This window comes from Saccopteryx leptura, chromosome 3 (assembly GCF_036850995.1).
Source record: "Saccopteryx leptura isolate mSacLep1 chromosome 3, mSacLep1_pri_phased_curated, whole genome shotgun sequence".
Taxonomy (NCBI): Eukaryota; Metazoa; Chordata; class Mammalia; order Chiroptera; family Emballonuridae; genus Saccopteryx; species Saccopteryx leptura.
Window position 1 is genome coordinate 138769077 of NC_089505.1, and position 24528 is coordinate 138793604.

Genomic DNA, 24528 nt, shown 5'->3' on the forward strand with positions numbered 1-24528 from the left:
ATTGACAAAATTGTAAGATGTTAAAAGTGTGTAATGTGATGATTTGATATATGTATACATAGTGAATGGCGTCTCCCTCATTGAGTTAATTGACACATTCATCACCTTAAATATTATTTTTGGACACTCTTTCAGCAAGTTTAAATTGTACAATATAGTGTTACCAACTTTGGTCACCATGTTATACATTAGATCAGCGGTTCTCAACCTGTGGGTTGCGACCCCAGCGGGGTCGCCTAAAGCCATCGGAAAATACATAATGCATATCAGGTATTTACATTCCAAATAATAACTGTAGCAAAATTACAGTTATGAAGTAGTCACCAAAATTATTTTTTGGTTTGGGGTCACCGCAACATGAGGAACTGTATTGCGGGGTCACGACATTAGAAAGGTTGAGAACCACTGCATTAGATCCTCAGGTCCTCTTCACCCCATAACTGAGAGTTTGTACCCTTTTACCAACCTCTCCGTTTCCCTCACTTCCCAGCCTTCGGCACACACTTTTCTACTGTTTCTGTGAGGTCGACTGTTTCTTTATATAAGTGACACTGTGTGGTATTAGTCTTTCTCTGTGTGGCTTATTAACTTAGATGGAATTTGAGGGGATTAAGCTATGTTGTCCCAAATTACAAAATTGCCTTCTTTTTTGAAGGTCAAACAATATTGTATGTTTGTGTCATAGTTTCTTTATCCATTTATCTGTCAGTGGACACTTAGGCTGTTTCTATACCTTGGCTATTATAAATAATACTGGTATGAATGTGGGAATATAGATCTCTCTTTAAGATAATGATTTTGTCTCCGAAGGAAAATATACTCAGTATGGGATTGCTAGGTCATACAGTAGTTCCTTTTTTAATTTCCTGAGGAATCTCCATAGTGGTGGTACAAGTTTACATTCTAACCAACAGTGTACAAGGGTCCCTTTTCTCCCCATGCTTGCCAACTTTTATCTCCTGTCTTTTTGAAAATAGATTTCCTAACAGGTATGGGGTGATTTTCATTTGCATTTCCCTGATGATTAGTGACACTGAATCCCTTTTCATGTACCAATTGGCCATTTATATGTCATCTTTGGAAAAATGTCTATTTAGGTCCTTTGTCAATTTTTAACTTTGGTTATTTGGTTTTGTTTTTTTCTTTTGAGTTGTATATGTTTCTTGTATATTCTGGATATTATTCCCTTACAGGACATGTGGTGTGCAGATATTTTCTCCCATTTCATAGGTGGCCTTTTTATTTTGTTGATGGTTCCCTTTGCTATGGAGAAGCTATTTGATTTGATGCAATCCCACCTATATTTTTGCTTTTGTTGCCGATGCTTTTGGTGTCAAATCCAAAAAAAAAAAAAAATCATTTCCAAGACCAGTGTCAGTAGTTTAAGGTCTTACATTTAAGTCTTTAATTCATTTTGAGTTAAATGAATTTTATTTTTTGCATGTAGCTATCAAGTTTTTCCAACTCCATGGCTTCTTTGTCATAAGTTGAGTATACATGCATGGGTTATTTCTGGTCTCTATTCTGTTCCATTGATCTATGTATCTGCTTTTATGCTATGCCATGCTGTTCTGATTATTATAGCTTTGTAATATAGTGTGAAATCAGAAAACGTGATGTCTCTAGCTTTGGTTTTTTTTCAAGATTAGAGTCTTCTGGGGTTCCATATTTTAGGATTGTTTATTCCACTGCTTTGAAAAATGCCATTTGAATTTTCATAGCAATTACTCTGGGTAGTATGGATATCTTAGCAATATGAATTCCTCCAATTAATGAACACTAAATATCTTTCCATTATTATGTCCTCTTTAATTTTTCATCAATGTTATTGTTTTCAGTGTACAGATTTCTCACCTCCTTGTTAAATTTATTCCTAGGTATTTTATTCTTTTTAATACTATTGTATATAGAGTTGCTTACATTTTTTTTGAAAAGTTCATTGATTTTTAGAAATTATCTAATTTTTGTATCTTGCAACTTAACTGAAAATTGTTTATTAGATCTAACAGTTTTTTTTGTTTTGTTTTGTTTTTTGTATTTTTCTGAAGCTGGAAACGGGGAGAGATAGTCAGACAGACTCCCGCATGCGCCCGACCGGGATCCACCCGGCACGCCCACCAGGGGCGATGCTCTGCCCCTCCGGGGCGTCGCTGTGTTGCGACCAGAGCCACTCTAGCACCTGGGGCAGAGGCCAAGGAGCCATCCCCAGCGCCCGGGCCATCTTTGCTCCAATGGAGCCTCGGCTGCGGGAGGGGAAGAGAGAGACAGAGAGGAAGGAGAGGGGGAGGGGTGGAGAAGCAGATGGGCGCTTCTCCTGTGTGCCCTGGCCGGGAATCGAACCTGGGACTTCTGCATGCCAGGCCGACGCTCTACCACTGAGCCAAACGGCCAGGGCCGATCTAACAGTTTTTTAATGGTACCATTAGGGCATTCAGTATATTGTGTATCACGTCATATGCAGATAGATCCAATGATACTTCCTTTATAATTTGGAGACCTTTATTTCTTTATCTTGCCTAATTGTCCTATGACTTATAATACTCTGTTGAATTTGTAAGAGTAGACACCCTTGTCTTGTTCTTGATTTAGAGGAAAAGCTTTGTTTTTCACTGATAGTGTTATCTGTGGGCTAGTCATATACGGCCTTTATCATATTGAGGTGGTTTCCTCTACCCAGTTTGTTGACAGTTTCTATCTTGAAAGGACATTCAATTTTGTCAGAATGTTTTTCTGCATCTTTTGAAATGGTCATAATTTTTATCCTTTATTTTATTAATTGGGTGTATCACATTGATTTTTGGATGTTGAACCATTTTTGTACCTCTGGAATAAATCCCACATGATCATGGTGTATGATCCTTTTAATGTATTTTGTATTCAGTCTGTTACTATTTTTTTTTCTTTTCATTTTTTTCTGAAGCTGGAAACAGGGAGAGACAGACAGACTCCCGCATGCGCCCAACCGGGATCCACCTGGCACGCCCACCAGGGGCGAAGCTCTGCCCACCAGGGGGCGATGCTCTGCCCATCCTGGGCGTCGCCATGTTGCGACCAGAGCCACTCTAGCGCCTGAGGCAGAGGCCAGAGAGCCATCCCCAGCGCCTGGGCTATCTTTGCTCCAATGGAGCCTTGGCTGCGGGAGGGGAAGAGAGAGACAGAGAGGAAAGCGCGGCGGAGGGGTGGAGAAGCAAATGGGTGCTTCTCCTGTGTGCCCTGGCCCGGTATCGAACCCGGGTCCTCCGCACGCTAGGCCGACGCTCTACCGCTGAGCCAACCGGCCAGGGCCAGTCTGTTACTATTTTATTGAAGACTTTTGCATCTGTATTCATCAAGGATGTTTGTCTGTAATTTTCTTTTCTTGTAATAGTCTTGTCTGGTTTTGGGTACAGGGTAATGCTGGCCTTATAAAACAAGTTTTGAAGTGTTGCCTCCTCGATTCTGTTTTTTGGAAGAATTTGAGAAGGATTAGTTTTCTTTTTAAAATGTTTGGAAGAATTTACCAATGAAGCCATCTGATTCTGAACTTTTGTTTGTTGACAAGTTTTTGATTAGTGTTTCAATCTCCTTACTAGTAATCATCTGTTCAGATTTCCTATTTCTTCATAATTCAGTCATGATAAGTTGTGTTTCTATAACTTCATCCATTTTTTCTAAATTATCCAGTTTGCCCATAATTATTCTTAGTGATTTTTCTATATATAAGTTGTAATGTCTCTTTCATTCATAAATGTATTTAAGTCCATTTTCTTAGTGTGAGTCTAGCTAAAGGTTTGTCCATTTTATCTTTTCAAAGAACCAGCTCTTAGTTTCATTAATCTTTTCTATTGTCTTTTTGCTATTTTGTTCATTTCTGCTATATTCTTTAATTCCTTCCTTCTACCAACTTTGGGCTTAATTTGTTATTTTTCTGGTTCATTGAGGTGTAAAGTTACATTGTTTATTTGAGATTATTATTTTTCATGTAGGTGTTTATCAATATGTTTCCCTAAACTGCTTTTGCGGCACTCCACAAGTTTTGATAAGTTGCTTTTTCATTTTCACTTTTCTCAAGATTATCTTTTATTTTTCTTTTGATTTCTTCTTTGACTCATTGCTTGTTCAGGAGCGTTCCTCTATTTGTGAATTTTCTAGCTTGCTTCTTGTTTTCGTTTCATACCACCGTGGTCTAAAAAGATGCTTGATAGGATTTTAGTCTTCTTAAATTATATTGAGACTTGTTTTGTGGCTTACTATGCAGTCTGTCTTGGAGAATGTTCCATGTGTTCTTGAGAAGAATGTGTATTTGGTAGCTTTGGAGTAGAACATTCTGTATAAGTCTGTTAGACCCATCTGGTTTAATGTGTAGTTTAAGGCCAATGTTTCCTTAATTATTTTCTTCCTGTGTAATTCATTGTTGAAAGCGGAATATGTAATTTCCCTGTTATTATTATATTGCTGCCTATTTCTCACTTCAGAATAATTAGTATTTGTTTTATATGTAAGGTGCTGCTCTTTTGGGTTCATAAGCATTTGCAATTATAAATATTATATCCTCTTGATTGTCCTCTCTTGTGACCTTTCTGTTATCACATTCTTTGGTTTAAAGTTTATTTTGTCTGAGATAAGTACAGTTTCCTCTCTCCTTCGCCATTTGTATGGAACTTTTTTTTTCATCCCTTCACTTATAGTCTCTGTGTGTGTGCCCTTTAAGCTGAGTTAAGACTTAAAATCAACATATTGCTGGACTTTTACTCATTCAGGTGCTTTATGTCATTTGATTGGGTAATTAAACCCATTTAAAGTTTTTGTTAATACATGTGGACTTAGTATTGCCATTTTGTTATTTTCTGGTTGTTTTAGAATTCCTATTCTTATTTTCCTCTCTTGCTCTTGTGATTAGATGATTTTCTGCAATTTGTATGTTTTGATTTTTTTGTTTATCTCGTATATGTAGGCTTTGGCTTTGTTACCATGAGGCTTGCATAAAACTGTCTAGATCAGTCTATATTAAACTGATAATATGTTAACTTCTAACACATACCAAACTCTCTGGCCCTACATTTGTTTTACATGTCACCATTTACATTATTTTACATTGTGTATCTATTAACATATTATTAGTTATTTTTAATACTTCTGTCTTTTAACCTTCATACTAGAGTAATAAGTGATTTGCCCACTAACATTACAATATTAGAGAATTCTGAATTTATCACATATTTAAGTACATATTTATCAGTGTAATTTATTCTTTTGTTTTCCCATTACTAACTAGCATCCTTTCGTTTCAGCTTGAACATTACCATTTCATGTAATGCCATTCTAGTGGTAACGAACTCCTTCAGCTGTATTTTGTCCAGATAACTTTCTCCTTCAATTCTGAAGGACAGCTTTGCTGAGTACAGTATTCTGGGTTGGCAATTTTTTTCTTTCAGCTTTGAATATATCATCCAACTCCTTTCTGGCATTTAAGGTTCCTGCTGAAAATTTTTCTATTCTTATGGGGCTTTCCTTGTGTAACAGGTTGCTTTTCTCTTGATGCTTTTAAGATTCTCTCCTGTCTGTGATGTTTGACCATTTAAATTATGTGTCTTAGTGTGGGTCACTTTGAATTCATCTTGTTTGGCACTACCTAGGCCTGTGATGGAGAACTTTATAAAAACTGCTCACTTTTGCAGTGCTGGTCAACCTGGTCCCTCCTGCCCACTAGTGGGCCTTCCAGCTTTCATGGTGGGCCAACTGTGGCACCCTTTGGTTGCTCCATTATCACCCACCATGAAAGCTGGACCCCCCACTAGTGGGTGGGAGGGACCAGGTTGACCAGCACTGCAAAAGTGGGTGGTTTATATAAAAAGGTTCGTCATCACAACCCTAGGCTTTCTGGATCTGAATGTCTGTCTCTTTCTACAGGTTAGGGAAGTTTTCAATCATTAATTCTTTCAAAAAACTTTCTGCCCCCTTTCCTCTCTTTTCCTTTTGGGGAACCCTATTATGTGTATATTGTTCATTTGATGGTGTCCCATAAGTCCCTTAAGCTATTTATACTCTTATTTTATTTTTCTCTACAGCTCTAATGGCAAGAAGTCCACTGACCTGTTCCAGTTTGCATGGCCCTTTCTTCTGACTGATCTAGTCTGTTGTCAAACCTGTGTTGAATTTTTCAGTTAATTCTTCAGCTCTTTGACTTCTATTTGGTACTTTTACAGTATTTTCTACCTCTGTTGAAGTTCTTTTTTTTTTTTTTTTTAATTTATTTATTCATTTTAGAGGAGAGAGAGAGAGAGAGAAGGGGGGAGGAACAGAAAGCATCAACTCCCAAATGTGCCCTGACCAGGCAAGCCTAGGGTTTTGAACTGGCATCCTCGGCATTCCAGGTCGATGCTTTATCCACTGTGCCACCACAGGTCAGGCTGTTGAAGTTCTTTGTTCATGCTTTACTCTTAGGTTTCTGGATATTTCTCTTGTTTGTTTGGAACATAAGTTATTTTCCTTGACTCTCTATGTTGGTTTCTGCACAGTAGCTTTAATAGCGACCTCTTCCAGTCTTGACAGAATGGTCTTGTATAGGAGAGAAACCTTGTCAATCAGCTTTGCCTGAGCTCCTAGTTGCCTTATCAAATTTGTGATTGTCTAAGCCTACTTAGTGGCTCCCAGTGTTTAGGGCTTGCCAGGACCAATTTGTGTCTGAAAGTGAAGGCTCTCTGCACCCAGATGCAGGCTGATTAGAACCTGGCCCCGAGGCAGCAGCTGGGATTATGTCACGTCCCTTCCAGGTAGAAATGTAGATGAGCATTTTTGCCTACTCCCTCTGTGCTGGGCCCAGGTACATAAGCATGGGGTGGTTGCTGTGCCCATTAGAATTTGTTTTATTCCTGTGGGACTCATGAATGAAAGCCCCACTGGTTATCAAAGGCTAGGTGACTGGAGGCATCCCTTGGGTGGCAGCCTTAAAAGCTCAGGCACAAATGTGTATACAAGCTCCTTCCACAAGCTACTAGTGACCTGGAGTACATTGGAAGGTAGAAAATGTGTTCTCCAGCTTCCCTGGTCTCTGGGGAAATCAAAGTTAGCCTTTAGAGTCTGCTAGATTAGAAGCCCAGGCCTTAGACAGCAGCTTTTAAGGTACAGAAATAAACCTCTTTCAGGGAAAGAGTTGAGAGAGAAGTGTGCCTGGTCCCTCTGGGTCGAGCTGTGAGAGGACAGCCAGCGATTGCTCATACATCTAAGACTGCTGCTGTAGTCTTGTGGATCTCAGGGACACCTGCTGGCTTTCAGAGCTAGGTGTTTTGGGAGTTCATCACGCCAGTGGGAACCTTAAAAGTTGCAGTAGATGTGAAACCCAAACCCTTCACTCCTCAGAGAGAACTAGAAGATGGGGGTCCCCTCCCAATTGTATGATACTGAGCTGGGGCTGAGGTTTATGGCAATGTACTTCAGTTTTTCCTATCACTTCTATTTGGGCATTTTCTCTTTGTTCAGTGTGCAGTAGTGGGTCAACTGGTTTCTGGATCTCTTTCAGAAGGAACTGCTCCTTGTGTAGCTAACTTGGCGAGTCCATCAAAGGAGGGTGCTCAGTAGCTCCTGTGTTGCTATGTTGGTCAACTCCTCACTACCCCCGCCCCTTAACATGAAAAAGAACTTATCTACAAGGGGTTGTGACAGACTCATCATTTGTCCCCTCTGAACTTAAGCATTTTTTTAAACTGCGACCATTGTAAAAAAATTATTTTTAAGTGAGAGGAGGCTCGGAGATAGACTCTTACATGCACCCTGACCAGAATCGACCTGGCAACCCCCATCTAGGGTCAGTGCTCTCACCTGCGCTGTTTTAGCACCTGAGGCAGAGGCTCCACGAAGCCATCCTCAGCATTTGAATCAATCAAGCTATCCCTATGATAGGGGGCAAGAGAGAGAAGGGGGCGGGGTGGAGAAGCAGCTGGTTGCTTCTCCTTGTGAATCAAATTCAGGGCCTCCACAAGCTGGGTTGACGCTCTACCACTGAGCCAAATGGCCATGGCTGCAACCCTTGTAATTTTAATTGTAATATGAGAAGGCTCTTCTGCATTGCTGGAAATTTTCCTTATGAGTAATTTCTACATTCTTGTATATCAAGTTATATAATTCTGCTTCAACAAGATTGTTACATGTAGTATTTGTAAAAGCTAAAAATGAGGGATTATAAGCTCACAAGGTTGTGCTGCACGGTCTGATTTACTATACAGATGACTGTGATTACCTATGAAGAACATTTTGGCCCCCCCTTTTTTTTTGTATTTTTCTGAAGCTGGAAACAGGGAGGCAGTCAGACAGACTCCCGCATGCGCCCAACCAGGATCCACCTGGCACGCCCACCAGGGGGTGATGCTCTGCCCATCCGGGGCGTCGCCCTGTTGCGACCAGAGCCATTCTAGCGTCTGAGGCAGAGGCCACAGAGCCATCCCCAGCGCCTGGGCCATCTTTGCTCCAATGGAGCCTCGGCTGCGGGAGGAGAAGAGAGAGACAGAGAGGAAGGAGAGGGGGAGGGGTGGAGAAGCAGATGGGCGCCTCTCCTGTGTGCCCTGGTCGGGAATCGAACCCGGGACTTCTGCATGCCAGGCCGACGCTCTACCACTGAGCCAACCGGCCAGGGCCGGCCCTTCTTATCTTACACACTTCCAGATCAGAATCTCTGTGATGCAGCCTGCAAATCTGCATTTTAACATAATTTCTAGACTAAATTCACATTGTGCTCTAGAATTTGTCATTGTTATTTTCACTGACATCTTTTGCCAGTTTTTACAGCCACTAGTTTATTCTCTTGCTACTTTTGTTACTAGATGAATATAACATCTAATTTGCCGTGCAGCTCGATTTTTTAGCCACTCTCCTTCAGAGGAATACTGACATCAGGTATTGGTATTCTGACTCAGGGGGTTTGAACCAGGTACAAACAGCAGAAGCAACTGCAATTTTTTTTCTTCCCCCAAAATGTGGGGTTGGGGGAGAGAGGCACTCAGGTTGGTTTGTATTTTGCTCAAGTTTCACAAGTGATTTTGGAATAGAAATTTTAAAGTCTAATTTGTTTCAACAAAGGAGTTTGTGCAATTCTTTGATAGCTTTGTTATTTATCCTGCTGTTCTGTTTTTACACCAAATCAGAAGTAGAATAGCTTCTCTTACACTCATCTTTAACAAACCAATTGAAGTTTAGATTTTAGCATTAGTTATGATTTGTTTTTGTCATAGGTGTCATCTTTAAGAAATGAAAAGCGAGGCTCATCTTATCTCACCTCTGCCCCAGAAGGTGGTTCAGTGGAGTTTGTTGACCAGCATTCTCAGGGCACGGGAGCGTGTTACGTGGAGACCTACTTAAAAAAGAAGCGTGTGTACTGAGTTAAGTTCTCTCCTTATATAACCTTGTAAGGTTCTTTGCAGTATCTCTGCTGTTCTTCACTGCCTTAACTACATTCATACTAGCCATATCCTTTACATACGGGTTGTAATTTCCCAGAAGGAACTGTGTTGTGCAGCAGGCAGAATTGCCAAATAAAAGTAGGTAGCAATAAGAAGCAACATCAAGTGAGGACATTTTACACTAGAATTAGGAGCATCTTAATCAATGTGGTATTAACTTAAAGAGTCCATTGCAGAAATTAATATTCCTTGTTTTAGGACTGGGAATAATTTTGACACCATATATAAAAGTTTGAAGCAATAAATAAAGTTTTGTTTCCTGGGCCTTAGATGAATGAGTTTCTTATAAGCCAATGTGTGTTTCTATTTACTTTCTCTCTAGAGGTAATGTCATTTATAGATTTTTAGAACTACAAGAGTATAAATACAAAATGCAGCAATGGTAATGTTAAAAAATTAAAAAAAGATGCTCTTACATACAAACTAAATTATTAGCCCCACAGCAGCCATGCAGTATAAAACCCACACATAGTGTGACAGTGATATCCTGGCATACACTACCACAGATACTTTACTTTTAGTGTTATTAACCCTTTATGCCTTTTGTGAAAAACAAGGTATTTTAAGAAAAGTAGCTTTGGTGATCTAATTTCAGGGATTGGCAAACCATATCCTGGGGTTAAATTCAGTCCTCCACATGTTTCTGTACGGACTACAAGCTAAGAATGATGTTTACATTTTTAAGTGGTTGGAGGAAAAATGAAAATTTATGACTTTAAAATATGAAGTTCAAATGTGCGTCCTTACATAACGTTTTATTGGAACACAACATGCTCGTTCATTTGCACATTGTCTAAGGTCTCTTTTGAGCAACAGTGGCTGAGCAGCTGTGACAGTGATCAGAAGGCCTGCAAAGTCTAAAATATTTTCTGTCTGGCCCTTCCTAGAGCAAGTCTGCTGACCCTGACCCAGCAGCCCTGGTTCCTAAGCCTCTTCTTCCTTCACCTCAAGAAAGACCTTTACCTTTAGCAGCTGACTTGTAAGTGGCAAGGACATAGGTTTCTGTCTCGTTCCATGGCATAGACTAGTGATGACCTAGTTACTAGAACAGGGCATATTTTGATTATATGCGTTATTTCCACAGTATTAGAGTAAAGCAGTCCATACTGTCCTTTCTGAAGGTGTCTTAGGGAGTAACAGTATTTATAACCATTTTGAGCTAAGAAGCTTTACCTCACTCTCTGCTTTGTCTTCTCTTCTTTTGTAGTATCTTAGGCTAAAAAATTGTTTATTGCATATAACTTCGGACATCACCATTTCCTGAAGACTTTGGTGTTAAATGCATGAGAAACTCTTTGCCATCTAGAAATACCTAAGTTTGTTCCTTGTTATAGACTGTAATTGATTGATATGGAGTTTAGGGGTCTTAATGAACTCAGATTGCTAAATATAATTTTGGGGGACTTACTATTTGTGACCATGGCATAAGGTATCTATCCTGTTTTAATTATGAAGTTAAAAATTGATATATATGTTGTATGATTTGTGAAGAATATTACTTGGTCTAATTTATTGCATATATTAATTTCTTTTGGAAAATGATACTAGGAAGTTCAATTAAAATGTTTAAGATAAATACTACCTATTAATAACTGATCAGGATAGGAATCGCTCAGTTATGACTCAGCAGCTGAACAGTGGATTCTCCGTGCTCTGCACTTCTCCCTGTTCTCCTGTGGCAGAAGCTTCTTCTGTGCTTAGTCACAGCTCTGTGACAGCACAAACAGAAGAAAGGGAAGATGGCGACTTTCAAACCAGAGCTGCAAAATGAAAGCGGAAGAGGCTGAAAGAACTGGAAGACATTTTGGATTACAGCACATGTAGATTTATACTGGCCTGTGTCCCATTATCATTGGACATGACAGATAAGTACAAATCAAGTGTTGTTAGTAATAAGGACCCATCCAAGCCTTCCCAAAGTCTATATTATTTTTCTAAGCAAATTGTTTGAAATGCTTTGAAAACGGAGTCTTAATATTAAAAGGCATATGCATGTGGAGTCTCTAGTATATTTATTTGTATAAAGAGTAAACAAAGTGCATATAGAGTTGCCACAGGTTTGACAAACAGAGACCTTGGTGATGTCAAGGTATTGAACAAATTCAAATGGCAATGGCAAGTTTTGCCATCAAATCCAGAACTGTTTTTTTAGGCTAAAAAAGGTGAAAAATAATACCATCAAACAAATACCAGACAGCACTAACAAAAACTTTTTCAGACTCTTGGTCATAGAGGCTAATGGTTCACACTGACCCAGACTAGACATTCTGATTATCCAGCTACTTCCAGGAGGGCTGGAAACGGTCTGGCGGGTCCTCATCTCCATGGCGCTTCTGATGGAGTCTTTCTTTCAAGTCTTTGCCGTAGAGCCGTGGTTTTCAACTGGTGTGCTGCAAATATTTTTAAAACATGCACTACCTGACTAGGTATGGGCACTGACCTCTTTCCCTTAGGTTGTCAAATAAAATAGTACAACAGCCATCTGGTGTGAATGAATCAAATTTTTACCTTTTTTTTGTAGTGCCACAGAATATTAGTAATCAGTTTGTGTGCCATGAGATGAAAAAGGTTGAAAATCACTGCCATAGGGAGATGGTCAAAATAGTGATCAACTCCTATGGATGGATGGTAAGTACTGAGATACTTTAAGAACAGTGCAATGGACGTGGGCTATAGTCTGACTGGCTGCATACAGCATCTAAAACCAATGCTGGAATAGCTTGCCCCAAAGTGGTAGAGTTATAAAAGGCTATACACTGGCATCTCTTAAAAGCATGGATAATGGCATCCAGGTCCTCAGAACGGAATCTGATTAAAGGGATCCTGCTTAGGAAAGCACTGGCACAGGCTGATTCTCAAGCATTAACATCATGCAGCCAAGGATCTAGTCCACAGCTGTCCCCCTGGTCCAACCAGTTTTCTCAAAATAAAAAAAGAGGTACCGCTGGTCACCCAATGGAGACGGGAGCTAAGTCACTGGAAAAACAATCAAAGGTTAAGTCCTACTGGTGACAGGAATACTCATCTTTGTATAGAAACAATGGTACACTAACTCGTATCTAATATTTCAAGAATGCTTGGTCTATTGCTGTATAGATGATGAAATTTTAGGGCATGTTACAGTAGCAACTAAATCCATTAATCTTTACCTTTGATTTCTGTGCCAGGAGAACATTTAAATCAACTGGCAGCTGGGAAAAAGCAATCATCTTGAGATTTTTACCGTGGTCAGCTCACCTCGTTTTGAAAAATCCCATCTGGTACACAACTGTGATAGTAAACTAGCCAGATGTGATGGTGGTATATCCTTTCCAAAAGGGAGGAGTGCTTTCTAATATTTTTGTTATCATTAAATTTGGCACCCGTAACACAGTGACAAAGAGGAAGTACTTACACATATTAAGCACCACAGTGTGCCTTATACATGGATACGTACCCAAGTATCTTTTCAGACAGAATACAGAGTTTTTCCATTACAATTTTTTTAAAATGGCTTGGGTATTTGTTGGGAGCAGGGAGGACTTGATATACAGTGGGTTTTAAACATTACTCATGCTTCTACTTTAAAAGTGCTTCAAATCCTTCAATAAGGTTCTGAAAGGTTGTCCGATTAGATGGCTGAAATTCCCAGCATTTTCTCATAAGTTGATAAACCTGTAAAAAGAAAACACAGTAAAATGTTGCAGTGGCGCCTTGAGATGCGGATTTAACTCACTCTGTAATCGAGCTCACAAATCAGTCAGCGCGTGTATCACACTGCCGGTGCTGGACCCGCGCGCCAACTAGCAGCAGTTTCCCAAATCACGATTCGTATCTGAACAAAAATATGGACCGAGTCGCAGTTCGTATTTTAAAAATTCATATGTTGGTCTGTTTGCCACTGTATTAGATTTGGGAGCTTTAAAAAAAATGATAGACATAGCAGAGTAGGAAAATTCTGGAAATTAAATGACTTCCCTTAATAAAACTGGATAACAAGAGCATGAATAATTTAAAATATAGGAAATGTCACAATCACTCATAGATGTTTAAACATTTGGGAAGCTCAAATGACCTTCAAAAAATCCAGGTCATTAATTACCAAAATCCAATTTAAGGGTGAAGTTATATCTCAGTTTAGACTCTAAATTTCCACACTGGATGCCTGACTGTGACTAAGGTATACTGCATTGTATGAGTTAAAGACTCAGTTCACTTTAGAATACTGAAAACTGAATGTCATAAATGCTATTAATAAGTGGGATAAACTTCCACACAAAATGCAAGTATGTCAATATCCTCCTCTGGGGTGCTGAGTGCGGTGAGCCTATCTTTGGAAGGAATCCTTCCTTTGAACATAGTTTGATGCTGTCATCTGGCCCAAAGATGATTTCTCAAAGAGCTTATCTGAAATTTACCTTCAGAAAACTATTTTAAAGGAGTTTTCTACTCCTTACTGCTCTCCCTACCCCATCCTTTGCTGGATTACTCAAAATGTGAAAACATAATAAAAAGTGAGTTTTATTCCTATGAAGTGACCCCAGCCCATAAATACCTCATCTGGACAGTTAGGTGGACAAGGCAAACGTTTCCCTTCTTTTAATGTATTCACAAGTCTTGTTACTGTCATCTGGCCGTGAGTGGGGCCTATCATTTTCAGGAACAACTATGTAAAAAAAAAACAAACAAAATATTTTACTTTGCACATACTTATATAAACACAAAATAGATTAAGGTGAAATTTCTAGAATTAACTGGAAATCAAGATCACAATGAAAAGGCTTTTCTCCTTAGTAACTTTAAATGAAAGTCCAAAATCCTTATTAGCTCTCAACAATCGGTCTGCAATCTCTCAGACTCAACCAAGCACACCTGGTCAGGGAGCTTCTCCCAGGAAGATTGATCCCACATAGGAATACATGGAGCTCATACAAGGCCCATAGCCAATGCTCCTCCACACATTAGCCCCTTGAAAGCCAGGCTTATCTCAGAGAACTCGGGGCTCCTTATGAAAGCAGGGCTGGAGAGAGCCACAAATAAGTGTCAAGTAACAAACCACAGTAAATGGAAAGCCACACTTCCCCTTTCCATTATACACCATGGACTGGATTCCACTGAAGAACAAAAGCCACAAAGCAGGATGAACACATTTTCCCTGGGTGCTAGGTTCACATGCAGAGACCAGTACGACGTACCGCCATGGGGCTCGAGTCTGAATCACAGTATGTAAGCAGCTCGTGCAGAGTCACCCCGAAAGACCAGACATCAGAGGCGATGTAAAATTTACATTGGATTAAACATTCTGGAGCATACCTAAAAGAAAGGAGAACATGAAACTTCATTTCCTGGGAAGGATATTCAAACAAATATCATACAGAGTAACTCAAAATATTCAATTCCAAGAAAAACCAGAGGTAATTTTTCTAAGACATGTAAATATCAATCATATAGACACTGCTGCTTTCACTAGTACATATTTGCCCTAAAGCAATAGTAAAAGTTGTGCTTTTCACTTCAGAGCACGTGCTCTCCATGTGCAAGAAGGGCAGGCAGATGACAGGCCCGAGGTTTTATTTGTCTGCAAGCCCAGAATGAGTCAGCAGTGACCTAACTCGCTGCCTAATCTCCTCCCAATGGCAGTTTGTTTCAATAAATGATACCCAATTGCCTAAGCCAGAAACAGAGGCATCCCCATATCCAATTTCCTAAATACTTCTCAAACCTCCTCACCTCTCTTAAAACCCTACTGTCATTGTCCTAGTTCATACCATCACTGGCTCCAACGTAACTCTCCTCCATTCTCCAGGAATCTTTTTAACACAAAAGTCCCCATCCTAGAACCCCCAATGGCATTCCAAAGCTCTTGGGATGGAGTCCCAGCTCTGCAGCTCAGCCTCCAGTGCTGTGCCTTCGCTGCCCCCGAGACAGACCTGCTTCCTGACCTTGCCACACCACGCTGCTGTCAGTCCCGGGACAGCCACTGCTCTCGCCTCACTGTTCTGAGTCACACATGCCTTCTTCTAGCCGTCTTTACTAACCCCCATGCGTCTCATAAGGTTTTATAGTCAGGACTTCCAGAAACACCAAGCCTGAACCCCCTCTACACTTATGGAACCGCAAAACTGACTGCCGGACTCATTCAACTCTAATCTCTGACATATCTGTTTAGGGAATGGTTAGTCCCCACGGGTGGGAGAGAGCTATGTTCGTGTCTGTAGGATGTGCCTCCTAGGTGCCGAGTAGTTTTATGGGGGTGAGTGGGGTGGGGTGGGGAGCGGACACTTAGCAACTTCTCTCCTGGATAGTGTTCCAGGGCTGACGGGTGGAGACTGGGTGTGACCTTCTAGCCACGGTACTCTGGTGATTCATGAGAAGATGGCCAAGTTTCCGATGGACTTTGCTCTGCTCTGTCCAGGACCTCCTGCAGTCTGCTCCATGCCTGCTTCCTCACCTCATCCTACCTGCCCCCCAGGCTGCCTCTGCACCATGCGCCTACTCCAGTTGCTCACAATTTTAAGAACCGTGTCAGATAAATGCCCTCCCCTAGAAAGCTGGAGACGCGGAGCTGATGGTTCTATTTCTCTAGTCCTTGGGAGATGGGTGTCACACTAAGCTCAGGCATTTCTCTGTGGGTTGCTTTCAGAGAAGCAGCCTAAAAGCTGTTTCTCAAAGGCCAAGATCAATCCATTCCAAATGTTCCAAGTCCCTTCTAAGCCTGACTCAGGTAAGAGGAATGAGAGACATTAACATAGCTAGAAAAGGCCTATCAAAACAGTAAAAACCCTCTGAAACATTGATAAAAATCAAACTCTGACTCGGTTACCAAAACACAGGGCTGTCCCGGTCATCCTTGACTGTATAGTACTCCTTATCGGTTTCAATGGCTTTGGTTAAACCAAAGTCTCCAATTTTCACTTGGTGCTCGCTCTCAACAAGGACATTTCTTGCTGCTAAGTCCCGGTGAACGTACTGTCGTGAACCCAGATAGTCCATCCCCTGTGGAGAGGAGTAGAGGGAGTGCATTACTGATGGTCAGTTTGGATTGTATTTTGTATCTGTCACTTCATAGCAAAAAAATACAATGTCATCTCCTTCACATATCACCGATTTTTTGTTTTTACTTATGCAAAAATAGTAAGACCAACCTGATTCAAAGAAAAACATTAAATCAGCTATGCTTAACAAATCAGTTTCTTAGTAGAGACTAATTGTTCCTCCAAATCATGTAGAGCAAAATAAACTCAGGGCAATTATTGGAAAGTCTAATTACAAATCAATTACCCGGGACTGACTGCCTGATTTTTTAATATTTATCATGCTTTATTTTTACCTTACAAATCTGAACAGCATATTTTAACTGCTGCTTGAGGTTAATTTTGTTCTTATTCTTTGGAAGATATTCCTTAAGGCTCCCCGAAGGCAGAAATTCCATGATGAGCTTAATACCATTTCCTCCTGTGTTAAAAACAAAGAAAACAAATAACTATCAGTACGAGGCTACCAAAGGCAGGAGCCATGGGAGAGGAACGGACACCAAATCTGGAGACACAGAACGTGAACTGATTCCAGCACCACCTCTGAGTCACCCACAAGCCCCTCACCCTCTGAAGGCCACGCCTCTGGGCCCTCAGCAGTGGACGTGGGCAGTGTGCTCCTGTGCCTGCCCCAGAGCTGTTGGCTTTCACTGACAGAACACACAGTGCTCTGCGGACCACTAGGCAAAGAATCGTTTTCTTGTTAAAAATAGGAGCCACATCATTTCACTACTGATTGTAAAGTAGATATAATACAAGAGTCTTGTGCTGGCTTGCAAATAGATAAACTTATTAGTAAATACTATTTGCCAGCTTAATTACAACTCAAAAACAAAATATCCTGGCTAGTGCTGAATCAGAAGACCAGAGAGAAGGGAGGCTGGGTATCAGTTTCCTATGGCCTGTGTCTGGATGGATGAGATTACTCACCCGTGTGGGTATATGAGCAGCCTGAAGAAACTGGACCCCGGCCCTGGCCGGTTGGCTCAGTGGTAGAGCGTTGGCCTGGTGTGCAGGAGTCTCGAGTTTGATTCTTGGCCAGGGCACACAGGAGAGGTGCCCATCTGCTTCTCCACCCCTCCCCCTCTCCTTCCTCTCTGTCTCTCTCTTCCCCTCCCACAGCCAAGGCTCCATTGGAGCAAAGTTGGCCCGGGCGCTGGGGATGGCTCTGTGGCCTCTGCCTCAGGCGCTAGAGTGGCTCTGGTTGCAACAGAGCGACGCCCCAGATGGGCAGAGCCCCCTGGTGGGCATGCTGGGTGGATCCTGGTCGGGCGCATGCAGGAATCTGACTGCCTCCCCATTTCCAGCTTCAGAAAAAAAAAAAAAGAAACTGGATCCCCCGTGGCTGGGAGGGACACTGAGCAGCTCCCCTGGGAGCTCTGCAGCTGCTGAGGGATGTGACAGTGCACGCAACTTGGAGGCCATCAGCTAGCGCACATTCAGCGTGGCCCAGGTTAATGCCGGGGGCACTGCCTCCTCGACATGGGCGGGGCAACTCCAGATAGTCCCTTCGTTTTTAAGCCAGCGCGACTTTACACAACATACCGTCTTCTGTGCAGATGCCTTTGTACTTCACAATGTTCTCATGATAGAGGTTCCTTAAGATTTCAATTTCCTTCTTCAAATCAGCTATGTGGTTACCTCCACTCTCAGGCTTGAGGGATTTGACAGCCACCTGCTCCCCAGTGTTGTCTCCTTCGGGGTCATACCTGCAGAGTTCAACCTTCCCAAAGTGGCCCTGGAGGAAAAGGTGCACGTGCTTGATTAGAGAAGCCCGCCCGGACCCGGAGACGAGGCAAGAGGGGCTCAGGAACACCCACCCGGTGGGGAGAGATCTCGTCAACAAATGGCGCTGGGAAAACTGGAGACGTGTGTAAAACTGGACCCCTATTTTACACCACTCAAAATCGAGCAAAGCCGGCCCTGGCTGGTTGGCTCAGCGGTAGAGCGTCGGCCTGGCGTGCGGGGGACCCGGGTTCGATTTCTGGCCAGGGCACATAGGGGAAGCGCCCATTTGCTTCTCCACCCCACCCCCTCCTTCCTCTGTCTCTCTCTTCCCCTCCCGTAGCCAAGGCTCCATTGGAGCAAGGATGGCCCGGGCGCTGGGGATGGCTCCTTGGCCTCTGCCCCAGGCGCTAGAGTGGCTCAGGTCGAGACAAAGCGACGCCCCGGAGGGGCAGAGCATCGCCCCCTGGTGGGCGTGCCAGGTGGATCCCGGTCGGGCGCATGCAGGAGTCTGTCTGACTGTCTCTCCCCGTTTCCAGCTTCAGAAAAATACAAAAAAAAAAAAAAAAAAATCGAGCAAAGCCTTAAACAGAAGACCTGATACCGTAAAACTCATAGGAAAAAAACAGGGAAGGAACTCATTGATATTGGTATTGGAAATAACTTTTGTACATGACACCCAAAGTCCAAACAATAAAAGAAAAAAAAATCAATGAATGGCACTCATGAAACTCAAAAGCACCTGGACAGCAAAAGGAACAACTAACAAAACGAAAAGGCCGCCTACACAATGGCAGAAACTTTTTGCAAACCACATATTGGGTAAGGGTTTAACAAACAAGAAATGGGCAGAAGAATTGAATTGACACTTTCCAAAGAGGACATCAAAATGGCTTAACAGGCATGCAACAAGATGCTTCACGGCAGGTGAGATGCAGTCAAGTCCACAAAGAGCTACTATTTTACATCTGTTACAATGGCTGTCATCAAGAAAATGAAACGTGCTGGTGAGGATGTGAGAAGGGAACCCTTATATGCTATTGGTGGGAATGTTAATTTGTCCAACTACTATGGAAAACAATATAGAGGTTCTTTAAAAAAAAAGTTAAAAATAGATCTATATGATCCAGCAATTCCATTTCCAGGTGTATACCTAAAGGAAATGAAAAGGGAATTCAGTGAGATGTATGCACTCCCTGTTTGTCAGAGCACTATTCACAAGAGCTAAATACAGGAAAACCCCCAGTGCCCATGAATGGATGGACAGGTAAAAAGATGTAATACCCACATACAATGAAATAGGGTTCTGCCATTAGAAAGGAGGATATATCCTCCACTTGTAATGGATAGACCTTGAGCACATTATGCTAAGCTAGATTAAGTCAGACTACAGAAAGACAAATGTTGCATATCACTTACAAGTAGAATCTAAAAAAAAATTTAAACCTGTTTAAAAAGAAAACAAAACACAGTAAAACAGTAGTAATCAGGGGGTGGGGGGAGGGAGGTGGTTAAGGCTGGTGGTATTTAAGGGTACATCCTTGTAACAGGTACTAGAATAGCCACACAGACTTAATGTATAGTATATTGAACACAGATAATACTGTACTGTAAGTATATATATATATAAAATATGATCAGCATCATTACATGGGCAGCCATATCACAATATACTAATGTAGCAAAGTAACACACACTGTATACCTTAAGTTTATACAATGTTACACGGGAATTATTTTCCAGTTATAAGAGAACACCATGAGGCTTGCTCCTGTGCTGTTCCCCTGAAGGCGGGCGGGCAGACAGCGACCTGACCCATCACGCAGCCGCCTCGTGCCACACCCCTCGCTAAAGCCAGGAAAGCGTCAGGTGACTAGTGAACCAACAAGTCAATCCCACGTCTATGAAAATTTAACCCAAAAGGAAATGAAAGTAATGTTTGGATATGCAGGACAACCGTGGCACTGGACAGGCTGGGCGCACCCTACAGGAGAGGCAGCACGGGGCAGCGGCAGTGAGCACAGCACGAGGGGTCTTTAGAAGATCGGGTGGGGGGGGTGGGGGGGGAGTCCAGCTGGTAGTGCCGTTGGCCCTGTAACCGCATCCTTTGGGCTGGTCTGGAGGTGTTCCACGTATACCAGGGGTCCCCAAACTTTTTACACAGGGGGCCAGTTCACTGTCCCTCAGACCGTTGGAGGGCCAGACTATAAAAAAAACTATGAACAAATCCCTATGCACACTGCACATATCTTATTTTAAAGTAAAAAACAAAACGGGAACAAATACAATATTTAAAATAAAGAACAAGTAAATTTAAATCAACAAACTGACCAGTATTTCAATGGGAACTATGCTCCTCTCACTGACCACCAATGAAACAGGTGCCCCCTTCCAGAAGTGCTGCGAGGGCCAGATAAATGGCCTCAGGGGGCTGCATGTGGCCCGCGGGCCGTAGTTTGGGGACCGCTGACGTATACAGTAGTAATAAACCCCCCAAGGATACTGGGAAGAACTAGACACTGTACTCGTAGAATGCCCAACACGTAGCCTGGCACACCACAGAGACTCAAGGCAGGACACTGTCTTGTTCACTTCACTGAACTATGGAAAAATCTGTGTAACAATGCGAATCCCAGTATCCTGTCTATCATGTTCACTGTTAGGAAACCCCATCTGAGGGCCAAAGGAAGGCTGACCCTGGCATGCTGTGTAGTAAGTCCATTCCTCACGTACGCAGCCTTGTAGGATGCAGATGCCCAGAAAAGTCAGAAACAGAAATTTTTTCCTATTTCCACCATATCTGTACTTACTCCTGCATATTGCTCCCTTTCCATTCTCTTCTGTCCCTTAGAGAGAATGTCCTGTGTGCAGATATAGCCACATGGACACAATGTCAATATGTATGTGACACAATCCCTTGTGATATGAGGGGCTAAAGAAAATGCAGTAAAATACTTCCTCTTATAAACTCTGACCCAAAATGAGAAAGAATGGAGAGCAGCTTTGAGTGCAGACAGGTGATGTGGCCAGCAGGGTACTAGGATGTCACTTGCCTCTCCCAAGTCACGGATCCGCTTTAAGAACCGCTTTTCAAAGTGTGTGGGATCCACTTCAGTTGCTGGCTTTTTCTCTGAAACAATGTCTGGATCTAATGGAAGAAAAGAGAAAACATTAAGAAGATGTGATGGCTGCTTGCGGCCTGGCTCCCGCTGACCAGCTCTCCCGGCCGGTCTCGATTAAAAGGCACAAACAGTGTCTTACTCTGCTCCTCCAGCTTATTGATGTCTCTCATGATGGCGCGGAAAAAGGGTCTCTGGTTGGGGTCATAGTTCATGCAGCGAGTCATAAGGTCAGCCAGCTCCTTACAGGATGGAGTCACTGGTCTGCACCGGCTCTCGTAGAATCTTTCTTTCTATAAAGAAGAAAAAACACATGGAAGAAACCAAAAAGGAACCACCCACAGACCTTTCAGCCCCAGGTTAGGAGTAACCCATCCCCAATTTAATTTCCCACAGCTCTACTTTAAAGGTAGATTTCATAAATGTGTGTGTTACTCTTGCTTTATTCTAGTTTGGGGAACACTCCAATATGAAAATAATCTGAATCCAAACAAGCTGCATTCCAGTCAAGTTATGCAACCTTTCTGGAATACAATTTGGCAATATGTATAAAAATCTCCAGATTCTTCAAACCCTCTGACTCATTAATTCTAATTATTGTATCACTCCAAAATAAATCAGATGTAAACAAAGATTTATATTTTAAGGTATTCCCTGCAGAACACAGAACATTATAAGTTGAAAGTGGCCCAAATGCCAGATATAAAATTAGGTAAGTTAGAGTTTAACAGAGCAATCAATTCTTACATTAAATTTGTAAAATTGTAAAACTTTTCACATAGGAAAGTACTCAATATTAAATGAAAAGATAAAGCAGATCTATCTATCTATCTATCTATCTATCGCATGGTCCCAAGTTTGTTTAAAAAAAAAAAAGATATAAACAGACTGGAAGACAATATGCCAAAGTGTTAAACGGTGGTGAGGAATGATAGGAATATGGTGATTGCTATTGTTTTTAAGTTTTCAAATTTTCTTCAACTGTTTATTACTTTAAAATTCAGATACAGATGCCACTTAAAAACAATTAAGTGAAATTACTACACTCCAGTCTGTCTGTCGCTGAATCCCAAGAGTAGGGTGGGAGTTAGTGTGGGCAGGCCCCGGGGGTGGGGGGTCAGGAGAGCTGCCTGTACCACTGACTGTCATTCCCCCCTCCCTGTTCCAGTGCTGTCCGACCCACCAAGGGGACTTGGGAGGACAGAGGGAGATTTATAAATCTGATGGTTAGCTTAACTCCTCTTTCCCAAGTCCTGCACCACCTTTACCTGGCAAGAAGCTAACTGGCTCAAGGCTCACTCTCTTCAGTCGTCTCCTGCAGACGCACCCTCACTCCGGATCCCACCCCACTCCAGGTTTAGCCTTGGAGCATGAGTCCCCTACTGGTGGAGCCTGTCCAGGCCAACCACTTTGTCCAGATGAGCTGTTCCCAAGCCGACCTCCACTCATCTCACTCCTCCCAAACCCCTCAATGCCCCGTATGACCCCCCAGCAAAATTCCTGGAATTCAGGGCTTTCTGCAATCTGACCACAGATACCTTTCCAACCTTATCACCTGTCATTTCTCACCATGCTCTAGGCAAACAGAACCACTCACTGCTTCCCACAGATAACTGAAATACTACCTTCCCCCGGACTGGGATCAACCGTCAGCTAAAAGTTATGTCTAGCCTGACCTGTGGTGGCGCAGTGGATAAAGCATCAACCTAGAAACACTGAGGTTGCCGGTTCAAAACCCTGGGCTTGCCTGGTCAAGGCACATATGGGAGTTGATGCTTCCTGCTCCCCCCCCCCCTATAATGAATAAATAAAATCTTTAAAAAAATAAAATAAATAAAATAAAAGTTATGTCTACACCTCTAAACACGTCTACACCTCTAAACACACAGGCAGACTCCAATAATCAAACCACTGGGCCGGGGTCACTGGTCCTTTATTATTATTTTTACTACTTTATCCCTTTGGAGTTAAAAGTCTCCCTTCTTTCCACAGTAGATGTCCGAGGTTAAAGCCTCGCCTGGTTTATACTCTGGCTGAAAGCCCAGGTGAGCGCCTGGCTGCCTGTCTCAGCTGCCTACCTGTCTAGTGAAGGTGAAGGCACTGGCCCGCCTCCCGGGCAGGGCTCATGTGAGAGTCAGACATTATTTATGGAATCCCTGTTATTGTTACTTTAGCCTAACCTCCTACCACACCCTCTCCAAAGGGAGGGCAGTCCTGGGGCTATTTTATTCTGAGTGTCCAGTTTTTGCCTAGGACAATGCCTGATACACAGTAGGAACTCAACAAATATCTGTTAATTTTGCTGAGTAACAGGCACTTGAAATCTCGGATGAATAACACTAATAATGATCTATCTGCTAAATATGTACTATGTGTCTCTGGCACTCTGTGCATTATTTAACCTTCACAATAACCCTACAAAGTGGGTCTATGTATCCCCACTGTACAGATGCTGAAATTGAGGCCCAGGAAGTTAAGTGACAGTTGTGAGGTCACATGGCCAGTAAGCCTGTGAAGGAGATTCAAACCCATGCTCACCTGTTCCCACAATATGAGGCCTCCAGATAACTCCTGAGACATCTGTGAGCATCTAAGAAGCCCTCACTCAGCTCGCACCTTGGGAAACAAATGCTCACCTCAATCAGTGTCTTGTCTTTCAGGGGAATCTCGCCATTGTAGCAAATTTCCCAGAGTGTGGTTCCAAAGCTCCATTTGTCAGCGGCCACGCTCAGGTTTTTGGAGTCTTCAACACACTCGGGAGCAATCCACGGGATTCGTTCAATGCATTCTGCAAAAGACAGCAGGCATTTACAGATCAGTTTCTGCAATCTCCTGGGGAGTGAATCACTATCATTGCAGCAAGCACTGTGACCTAACAAAGTATTTCAAGTAGTGAAATAGTTTCCAAACAACCCCAGGCCCCCTCACCCCTGGCATTTTGGATACATCAGTCTGAGTCAGGGCCATTATCACAAACTCCCCAGGGGGGCTGTGAGCAGCCAGTCTTCTGAAGCTCTGGCCTCAGGAACAGCAAAGCACACAAGGTGGAGGCCAACACCCTGAGCAGGGAGAACAGGTCGGTTATGTGGACAAAGGCTTAGGAAAGAGAAGGTGGGAGAACTTAAGGAGAGCAGGCACGGCCTAGCCTCACGTCCTCTGCATAATCAACCTGCAGTGTTATATTTATTTTATGTGGGTTTCTTTCATTTGGAAAAGAACAAGGAAGGTAAGAATGAAGTA

General features: G+C 42.4%; 2 protein-coding genes across 7 annotated transcripts in view; one reads left to right on the top strand and one right to left on the bottom strand.

Annotated features, from left to right (window-relative positions):
- The window catches only part of RAVER2 (ribonucleoprotein, PTB binding 2), a 157870-nt gene extending 146440 nt beyond the window's left edge, over positions 1-11430 (top strand). The window contains exons 12-13 of one of the 3 annotated variants that reach the window (XM_066376480.1): positions 9204-9350; positions 10319-11430. In XM_066376480.1, coding sequence (XP_066232577.1) covers positions 9204-9350 — 147 coding nt within the window. In that variant the 3' untranslated portion in view covers positions 10319-11430. Of the gene's footprint in view, positions 1-9203; positions 9818-10318 lie in introns of those variants that run through there. The other 2 variants (XM_066376485.1, XM_066376481.1) reach the window with 2 other exon arrangements.
- The window catches only part of JAK1 (Janus kinase 1), a 157265-nt gene continuing 144163 nt past the window's right edge, over positions 11427-24528 (bottom strand). For all 4 annotated transcript variants that reach the window (XM_066376478.1, XM_066376474.1, XM_066376476.1 and 1 more), the window contains 9 exons: positions 23925-24076; positions 21431-21581; positions 21223-21317; positions 17990-18182; positions 16741-16865; positions 16234-16406; positions 14606-14723; positions 13966-14076; positions 11427-13085 (listed from right to left, as the gene is read on the bottom strand). In XM_066376478.1, coding sequence (XP_066232575.1) covers positions 12990-13085; positions 13966-14076; positions 14606-14723; positions 16234-16406; positions 16741-16865; positions 17990-18182; positions 21223-21317; positions 21431-21581; positions 23925-24076 — 1214 coding nt within the window. In that variant the 3' untranslated portion in view covers positions 11427-12989. The remainder of the gene's footprint in view (positions 13086-13965; positions 14077-14605; positions 14724-16233; positions 16407-16740; positions 16866-17989; positions 18183-21222; positions 21318-21430; positions 21582-23924; positions 24077-24528) is intronic.